Raw genomic sequence first — 11,120 nt, 5'->3', positions numbered from 1 at the left:
GTCTCAGCTTGCTTCTAGAAAAGAAACAGTTTGGAGTAAAACCCTGGGATTTGTGGCCTCTGACAAGATCAACTGCTATTTCCTTTAATAAGTGACAAAATCTCCTGTTGTAGGAAGGCATCATTCTCTCAATCTGATGCTGTATTCATGAAGAAGTGAGAGGAAAAGGAGAAAGGGATTGTTGATGTACCTCTTCAAATGACATGGATCATCCCCCAGTTCTGAGGAAATTGGGAGATCCAGTTAGCTCAGTTCCTAACGTATTGTGATTGAAATGAGAAATGAATAATATTAATTTGAGAGAGAGAGAGAGATAAAGGCTGAAAGTGCTCCTAGGTGTCAAAATGTTAGTGTTATTTTTTGTTGTAGTTGTTGTTGTAGGGTTTAATGCCATTTTTCAGCACAAGATAGGCTATACATGGTGGTCAGTATCAATAGTGGAGGAAGAACTTGGGAAAAGTCCTGAATGAACCACTGACCAATGAAAAGCTACTGGCAAGTTTTCTCACATAACCACATTGGCCGAATGCAAGACTGGAACCCATGCAAGACAGAAGCAGAGGTGAGATGGCAGTGATCCATAACAGTGAGTGCTTTAGACCACTTGGCCACTCAGGACTCCATGTTCTTCTTTACATCATTTGTCATAATTTACCTAAAAAGAAACAATAGATCCAAACACTTCTAGTGCATCTTGAAACAGCAGTTCAGTCTTCTATGAATATTCATTTCAAGGCTGCAGAAATCCTAGCATGCATTAATATTGCCTAAAGTGAATATTTTAATGGACTTACTGACAAGTTCCACTTGCTTTTGATATAATCTTGGTCAATATATAACGAAATGGTGATAAACTAGTATTGAAAGATGGTACATATTTAATAGCTAAAGATGTGCAGGCACTAGCCAAGCAAGTCCACTTAACAAAAATCATGATAGTATCAATACATTACCCAAAGACAATTATCAATTGTTATGGATACATATATAAAGTGATAAAAATATAGAGATACAACGGCTACATTAAGTGATGAATGGAGAAAGATTAATAGTCACGTATACGCTTACTATCAGGGCAAGGATCCAGGTAGCAGTTAGCAGTTATTTCGGAGGGGCTTTGTTGCTTCTCCTCAGCTGACATTTGCCGATATACAGGCCTGGTTCGGGTCTTCAGGCCATTACCGCATGTGACACTGCATGGGCCCCACTCACCCCATGGACCAACTGGAGGACCTGGAAGAAACATACAAATGACACTACAGAAGATATCCATATATGTTAGTAGTGGTTTCTATATTAAAAATTAATGCAGAAATAAGTGAGACTAAAACATATCTTTCAAATTTTAATATTCTTTGGAACTTAATTAAATTAGATTAATTAGAATTAAAGTATATGCACAAACTATGAAGATTAAAAATTAATAAGTTTCAGATACACTGCAGCCAAATGTTGTCCACCCCCAACCCTCTATTTGATATTTGTATTACCCAATTCCCTCAAGCCCAATATCCATATGGTAATCTGGATCACTAGCTCTTGTCTACTGCAATGATCTAAGATTTTATATATAATTTTATGTCTTATGATAATTTTAGAGAAAGAGAAAGTAATTATATTAAATATGACTAAAAAACTCACTGTATAACAGTATTACAAAAATGACAAGAAAATCTCACAAGAACTGAGTAGCAGCCACAAAATACTAATTATCACCAAGATTCAAACAATAGCATGTCTTACTTTAAGTGTATAACCAACTCTGTTTTGCAGTGATAATTGAATTGTCAATACAACTCTATTTGGCAGTCATAACTGAAATGTCAATACAACTATATTTGGCAGTCATAACTGAAATGTCAATACAACTCTATTTGGCAGTCATAATTGAAATGTCAATACAACTCTATTTGGCAGTCATAATTGAAATGTCAATACAACTCTATTTGGCAGTCATAATTGAATTGTCAATACAACTCTATTTGGCAGTCATAATTGAAATGTCAATACAACTCTATTTGGCAGTCATAATTGAAATGTCAATACAACTCTATTTGGCAGTCATAACTGAAATGTCAATATAACTATATTTGGCAGTCATAATAAAAATTTAAATGCAAATAAATATTGGCAACTAACTCTTTTCTACAGTGAATGCCATAAAAGAAATATCAATGCAAATAATATTGTCAACCAACTCTACTATACCGTCATAATAGAAATGTCAATGCAAATAATATTGGCAACTAACTCTACTATACCGTCATAATAGAAATGTCAATGCAAATAATATTGTCAACCAACTCTACTATACCGTCATAATAGAAATGTCAATGCAAATAATATTGTCAACCAACTCTACTATACCGTCATAATAGAAATGTCAATGCAAATAATATTGTCAACCAACTCTACTATACCGTCATAATAGAAATGTCAATGCAAATAATATTGGCAACTAGTTCAAATAAAACTGAAGGTAACAAGTGTAGCTTCATCCATCTGACATCAAATATTTGTTTAAATATAAAAATTCATATCTAAGTTTTACAATAATTATGTGTAACAACGAAGTTTATACATCACTGACATATGATGGAAGAGATATTACTTTTTAAAATATGAAAATTCATGCTTTGATTTTCACAATAATCATGTGTGACTGGGTAGTCGATACATCACTGACATCTGAAAAAGTTATTATGCGTTAGGAAAATAGACATTAAATTGAAAATTTCAAGGGAGATAAATGCTGAAATTGCTGCCCTGGTATCAAAGACTTTGTATTGGAACATTATCATTAACCTTTAAAATAAAAAAGAGATTCTATCACTTGTGGCAAACCTTGAAATAGTACATTATTTGTCTGTCTTACTATCAACATTACGCTGATCATATTCTATGAAGCATATAGCTTAGCATGTACAAGTTACCTGCTGCTTTTTCCTCACATGGCGTAGTGGTGTTCAGAAGCTGAGTTTCTGAATCAAACTGGCACATGACTTTCTTGAAAAGACACATGTTGCTGAATTCATCCAAATTTGTTGTACAAACCTTTGCTGCAAAAGGAAAATAACATTTTTATAACAGGTTAATAACTGGAATAATTTTACAAGTACACTACCTAAATATTTAAGAGTAAGGTTTATAAGTGTGTACAATTCTATATAAAATATATCTATGTTTATAATTGGAAATAACTGTACAAATACATTACCTATATTTTAAGAATTAGGTTTATAATTGGGAATAACTTTACCTAAATATGTAACAATTAGGTTTACAATTTGGGAATAATTCTACAAATACACAACCTAAATAGTTAAGAATTAGGTTTATAACTGAGAATAATTTTACAAATACACTACCTAAATATTTAAGAATAAGGTTTATAATTTGAATAGTTCTACCAATACACTATCCAAATGTTTAAGATTTAGGTTTATAACTGTGTACAATTCTACATATAATATATCTATGTTTATAATTGGAAAAAATTGTATAAATACATTACCTATAATTTAAGAATTATATTTATAATTGGGAATAATTCTACAGATACACTACCCAAATATTCAGGGAATTAGTTCATATTTGGGAATAATTCTAAAAATACACTACCTAACAAATAAAGAAATAGGTTTCTAATTGAGAATAATTCTAAAAATACACTACCTAACTAATAAAGAAATAGGTTTCTAATTGAGAATATTTCTATAAATACACTACCTAACTAATAAAGAAATAAGTTTCTAATTGAGAATAATTCTAAAAATACACTACCTAACTAATAAAGAAATAGGTTTCTAATTGAGAATATTTCTATAAATACACTACCTAAATATTAAAGAATTATCTTTATAATTGGGAATAATTCTACAAATACTCTATGCAAATACCATTACTTTGGAATCATGTTTATAATTGGGATTAATTTTTCAAACAATACCTAAATATTTAAATTAGGTTTATAAATGGGAATAATTCTACAAATACACAACCTATAATTTAACAATTAGATTTATATATGGGAATAATTATACCTAAATAGTTATAAATTCGTTTCAATGTTGGGAATAATTTTATAAAAATACTAAGAATTAGGTTTATAATTGCAAATAATTCTATACATACACTATCTATAATTTAAGAATGAGGTTTCTAACTGGGAGAAATTTTTACAAAAACACTACCTATAAGTTAAGAATTAGGTTTCTAACTGGGAATAATTTTAAAATTACACTACCCAAATAATGAAGACTACATTCAAATGCATACGACAAGAGGTTCAAATCTGCTTAAAAGTCTGAAACAAAAGCAAGGTTTGTTACATTAACTTCGATTTTAAACTTCATTGTTTTTCATCTAAATACTTAGTTTTCATCATGAAGAATAATCTCTGCTTTTGCACCACTTGTCTGCAACTATCTTGTCTGCCAAAGATTCATCTGAGGTCCACTTAGCATGCTATGAGGCTTGATAACTGCCTTGCATTTTATCTGACCTGTGGAGCATCTTTAATCTTGTATAACCTGTCTGCTCTATCAAGTGAGGACCACTTAGCATGTTATGTGGCCTGTGGACCATCCAGTATGTTGTGTGACCTGTCTGCTACTATCCTGTCTGGCATCAGATTGAGTACCATTTTGCATGTTATACAACTTGATTAACTACACTGCATTTTGTCTGACCTGTTGGACATCTTTTATCTTGTGTGAATGCTACTATCTTGTCTGCTGTCAACTGATGACCACTTTGTATGCTATGTGACCTGTGGACCACAATGTATGTTGTATGATCTGACTGCTACTATCTTGTCTGCTATCAAATGAGGACCATTTAGCATGCTATGAGGCTTTACAACTATCTTGCATTTTGTCTAACTTTTGGACCATCTTTTATCTTGTATGACCTGACTGCTACTATCTTGTCTGCTATCAAATGATAGCATGCTATGTGACCTGTACACCATCCTGTATGTTGTGTGACTTGTCTGCTACTATCTGGTCTGCTATCAATGAGGACCACTTAGCATGCTTTGTGACCTGTACACCATCCTGTATGTTGTGTGAAATGTCTGCTACTATCTGGTCTGCTATCAAATAAGGACCACTTAGCATGCTATGTGACCTGTACACCATCCTGTATGTTGTGCGACCTGTCTGCTACTATCTGGTCTACCTTCAACCTAGGACCACTTTGCATGCTATGTGACCTGTGGACCACAATGTATGTTGTGTGACCTATCTGCTACTGTCTTGTCTGCCATCAACTGAGGACCACTTTGCATGCTATGAGACTTGATAATTACCTTGCATTTTGTCTGGATTGTGGACTATCTTTTATCCTGTATGACCTGCAGTCCAACTTGTGTATTTTGTGGCTGCTGGACTACATTGTGAGCAGTATTACCTGTGGTGTGACTTATCTGTTGTGTGACCCGTAGGCTAACTTGTATATTGACTGAAATATGAACCACCCTGTGTCATACAACTTTTAGACCACTTTATGTTGTGTGACAAGTGGAGCACCTTGTAATTCACATGATATGTGATTCACATTCTATGTTGTGTGGCCAATAAACCACTTTATATGTTGTGTTAGCAGTGGACTTGTATATTTTATAATTTCTGAATGACCATGTATATTGCATTACACATGGACCACCTTATGCAATATATGACATGAAGACCACCTTGTATGTTGTGTTACATGTATACCACCTTGTAATATATTATGTGACATACAGACCACCTTGTAAATTGTATTATATGTATGATGTGTTACAAGTATACCACCTTGCATATTATATGACATGTGGACCACCTTGTATATTATGTAACACATACACCACTTTGTACACTATGCAACCCACCGCTCCAGTGGCCTAGTGGTTACAGCGTCTGCCTCGGATGCAGGAGGTGGTGGGTTCAATCCCGGCCAAGTCATATCAAAGACTTATAAAACTGGTACTATCAACTACCTCGCTTGGCGCTCCGTATTAAGAGGCTAATGTTAGGACTGGTCGACCTGGTATCAGTATAATGTAACTGGGTGGAACATCATGTTACATGTCAGCAGCATGATGCCCCAGTGCTAGTCATCACTATAAAATGCCACAATGAAGACATCGTAGTGATATGACTTAAATTTTTTAAAAACTACATTACAAATTTAAATCACACACACACACACACACACACACACACACACACACACACACTATGTAACCTATAGACCACCTAGCTAAGTTATGTTACATATGAACCACCTTGTATATTATGTGACCTGTGGACATACTTGAATGTAAAATGTTTAAACATATATGATTAATGTATTCATTTGTTTATAATATGTACCTAACTATATACACTTACTATATTTTCTTGTTTATAATATGTATATAACTATATACACTAAAAATATTTACCCTTTAGTAATATGTACCTACCTTTATACACTTATTGTATTTACCTCTTTATAATATGTACCTACCTTTATACACTTATTGTATTTACCCCTTTATAATATGTAAGTGGATCACTCTGGTGGCCTAGTAGTTAGAGTACACACACCCTTGGATGTGGGAGGTCATGGCTTCAAACCCCAGCCAAGTCATACCAAAGACTTATAAAAGTGGTACTTCCAGCTGTCTTGCTTTTGATTCAGCATTAAGAGGTTAGTGTTAGGACTGGTCAGCCTGGTGTCAGGATAATGTGACTGGGTGGAATATCATGCTACATGTCATCAGCATGATACCCCAGTGCTAGACATCACTTTAAGCTGCCACACTGCAGACATAGTAGCGACAGGACTAAAAACTTGTTAAAGCTACATTAAAAATCAAAATCACACACATTTAATATGTAACTGACTGTATACAATTACTGTTACTAATTGTTTATAATATGTAGCTGACAGCAGGCACTTATTGTATCTAAATGTTGATAATATGTACCTGACTGTATCCACTTATTGTATCTAACTGTTGATAATATGTACCTGACAGTATTCACTTATTTATCTAACTGTTGATATGTACCTGACTGTATCCACTTACTGTACCTGTTTATACTCTGTACCTGACTGTATCCACTTATTGTATATAATTGTTTATAATATGTACCTGACAGCAGGCACTTATTGTATCTAATTGTTAATATGTACCTGACAGTATGCACGTATTGTATATAATTGTTTATAATATGAACCTGACTGTATCCACTTATTGTATCTAATTGTTTATAATCTGTACCCAACTTTATGCACATATTGTATATAATTTTTTATAATAGGTACCTGACTGGATATACTTATTGTATCTAATTGTTTATTATATGTACCTGACTGCAGGTACTTATTGTATATAATTGTTTATAATATGTATCTGACTCTATCCACTTATTCTAAATGTTTATACTCTGTACCTAAATGCATGCACTTACTGTATGTAATTGTTTATAATATGTACCTGACTGTATATACTTATTGTATATAACTGTTTGTAATATGTACCTGACAACAGGCACTTATTGTATCTAATTGTTGACTGTACCTGACTGTATACACTCATTGTATATAATTGTTTATAATGTGTACCTGACTGTTTATAATATGTACCTGACTGTATACACTCATTGTATATAATTGTTTATAATGTGTACCTGACTGTATACACTCATTGTATATAATTGTTTATAATGTGTACCTGACTGTATACACTCATTGTATATAATTGTTTATAATGTGTACCTGACTGTATACACTCATTGTATATAATTGTTTATAATGTGTACCTGACTGTATACACTCATTGTATATAATTGTTTATAATGTGTACCTGACTGTATACACTCATTGTATATAATTGTTTATAATGTGTACCTGACTGTATACACTCATTGTATATAATTGTTTATAATGTGTACCTGACTGTATACACTCATTGTATATAATTGTTTATAATGTGTACCTGACTGTATACACTCATTGTATATAATTGTTTATAATATGTACCTGACTGTATACACTCATTGTATATAATTGTTTATAATGTGTACCTGACTGTTTATAATATGTACCTCACTGCAAAACAGAATCAGTTAGAATTTAACATTACATAATGCAAAGATAGTTCATCGTCTTAAATTTTGGGGTTTTGATCTATGATTTCAAACAACAAGGACATAGACTAAATGTCATAAACATCTCTCTTACTCAAAAGCCAAAGCACATACCACTCTGACATCATAATTCTCATGTGTTTCTGAATTTGATGGTGAGAGTAGGTTCAGACCTTGAAGTCAGTTTTGCTGGCACAGGAGGCTATGACAGGTTTTTGTGTATGCTGTTTGCAATTGAGTACATGTTTTAAATGGGTAAATAGGTTTTATTGCTATTAATAACTTACAGCTCTGCATTTCTTGTGTGGTGCAAGACTCGCACTCACAAGTGGGCTTCCCAGTCTTCTTGTTGAGCGCACATGTCTGGTACTTGGGACACTTAACATTGGCACACGAGGCTTTAAAAGTATGGAATATATATACATATATATTGTCTTACATAGTCATTAATTATGAATAATGATGTGCTGAGGCTAATCATTATCAAAATTGCGATTCCTTATTTATTATTATAAAATGAATGTAGTCCTTAAGTCCTACATAAAACTGTTCCCATCAGACTTTTCACTGGTAAATTTGCCCACTGCTACTGAAAGTTGAAGAAAAACAAAACATGGAATCAAATAGGCATTACTTCATTTCATAATGCAAAGTTTTTGAAGTATTATGAGTTTGTTCTTTCCCCTTCAGTGAGGGTTTTGTGCATTTGTAATATTAAAATAATGTTAAAACCCAGAAAACTATATTGAAAGTTTTTTTTTTAAATGTTAAAACCCAGAAAACTACAAAGATATTTTCCAAAATAATGTTAAAACTCAGAAAACTAACTTAACATTTGACAAAAAATTGCTAAAACCCAGATAATTAATTTGAGATTTTCCATAATAATATTAAAACCTGGAAAACTACCTTCACATTTTCCAAAATAATCCACAGCTTTTTCATCTTCCTTATTTTGTTCACATCTGCTGATTACCATGTCCTTAAAACTATTGTGCGTTACTCCATCTTCATCACATACCTAGTCCAACAGAAAAGTTTATAATTTAAGCGTATCTAATGTATAGGCATACTAATACAGAGCTACATAAAACAGATATCACATGCATGCTGAGAGATGTAGAATAATAACAGATAGTAGACCCTCACCTTAATGGTCGAGGTCTACATATGAACAATTCATCATAATAATGACATGATCCATTTAAATATTGCTGATTTAAAGATGCTTAAAAGGCCTACAGGTGAAGTCATAGGTGAACTTCATAACAGCATAGGTGCACTAAAAGCATGGATATACTCCATGTAAGTGTTTGTAATATAAAAGAAGCAAACTCAATAAAAACAAAATGCTGGATTTGTTTAGACAACATCATGATTGATTGTGTAGACAACATCAAGATAAAGTCTCCGTGCAATCTGATGTTTCCGTTAACTAAAGTCTTAAGTACCGATTGGTGTAAAGTGAATACATCTTCCAAAAAAGAATAGAAGCTAAAAGATATGCTAGTTACTCGTGGCATAGATGTAAAATAATATTATGAAACCATTTTATGACGTGCTGTATTGCACCCTTTTACAAACGATGAGGCAATTCACATTTACAGATGGAAGAATGTTCTAAATGATAAAATATATGTTCATTGACTTGCTTAAGAAAACGTCTATATTTGGAAGGTATCTGGTTAAACATTTTTATATTATGAAATAACTCCTCTTATTTCAAGGGCTAAATTTATGTACATATTATTCTTTTATCATTTTGTAAAACTTTGATGACTTAAGTAAATTGAAAACTGAATTATAACTTAGTTCAATGTAGTGATATTAATTATGATGAGGTGTGTAAAGCGGTTTTAAAAACATGAAGAATCATTTTTGTAAGTAATTGGAATTTATAGAAAGCCTGACTCACTCTCAAGTCACAACAAAACAATAAAGTACAAGAAGTCATTAATAGGAGCATGTCAGTCAGTATATACTATTTCTGATCAAAGAGTCACACACACACACACACACACACACATCAGAGATTTGAACAAAAATGATTAAATATTAAAATTACCTTTCCTGGTCTTTCACAATCATATGTCACGCAAATACAACACTTGGGTCCACTATTTGCAACTGCTGAAGTAGTTTCTGGGAAAAAATAAACAGACTGGTTCTCTTTAAATTCACATGAAGCTTCACTAGATTTACTAGACTGGTTCTCTTTAAATTCACATAAGCTTCACTAGATTTACTAGACTGGTTCTCTTTAAATTCACATTAAGCTTCACTAGATTTACACAGATAAATAATAAGAATTATGTAACTGTATGTTTCAGCAACATACAGTTCCTGTTTTAAACATTCTACAGCATGGACTTGATAGTTGATCTAATGGGGAACATGTATTCCAAGTAGAAACTAAATATTCAAAGCAAATGCTGTTTTGTTGGAATAAAAAAGACTCCAGGATTTGAAGCTTTGATGAATAAGTTCAACATAGTTTGTCCGAATCATTATTGTTCAGACTCATGAGTAACCAATTTTCATTTCTTTAAAGCTATCTGTGTGTTCATTAATAGGTTAGGCTACCTATATATAACTGTTACAAATGGAATTAAGACTATTGGTAAATGGTTACAGTGATGGGGGTTCATTAGCCATACAAAGCAAGAGTGAACCTGACAATTATGATTGGGGAGGGGCATGATCTATCTCCTACTCCCAAATCCATTGTAACGATAAGAGTCAATGTCTTACACTGTAGGATTAGGGGTTAAAGTGTTATAATGTTAGTCTTTGGACCATCCTTTTCCAAACACTATATCCATTAATCTTTCGTCCTAATTTCATTTGGTACAAGCCCTAGTGAAATTGCTGTATCCCAATATGTCTCATGGTAGATTTGGAGCTTCTGGCTCTGAGATCAGGGTCTATATAAAATATGTTACTTTTTTTAATTGATTTGGTTTCTGGTTATCCTTCCTTTTTAGAAATTTCAATCAC

At 32.7% G+C, this 11,120-nt stretch overlaps 1 protein-coding gene across 1 annotated transcript in view; it reads right to left on the bottom strand.

Annotated features, from left to right (window-relative positions):
• Positions 1–1,030: 1,030 nt before the first annotated feature.
• Positions 1,031–11,120, bottom strand: part of LOC149791759 (uncharacterized) — a 100,845-nt gene continuing 90,755 nt past the window's right edge. The window contains exons 48-52 of the mRNA XM_089970261.1: positions 10,189–10,265; positions 9,033–9,144; positions 8,411–8,521; positions 2,934–3,059; positions 1,031–1,233 (exon numbers count right to left, since the gene is read on the bottom strand). Coding sequence (XP_089826387.1) covers positions 1,046–1,233; positions 2,934–3,059; positions 8,411–8,521; positions 9,033–9,144; positions 10,189–10,265 — 614 coding nt within the window. The 3' untranslated portion in view covers positions 1,031–1,045. The remainder of the gene's footprint in view (positions 1,234–2,933; positions 3,060–8,410; positions 8,522–9,032; positions 9,145–10,188; positions 10,266–11,120) is intronic.

This window comes from Sinohyriopsis cumingii, chromosome 9, assembly GCF_028554795.1.
Source record: "Sinohyriopsis cumingii isolate HCF-2022 chromosome 9, ASM2855479v2, whole genome shotgun sequence".
NCBI lineage: Eukaryota > Metazoa > Mollusca > Bivalvia > Unionida > Unionidae > Sinohyriopsis > Sinohyriopsis cumingii.
The sequence above is the reverse complement of the archived record's forward strand: the minus strand, read 5'-3'. Positions and strand labels throughout refer to the sequence as shown.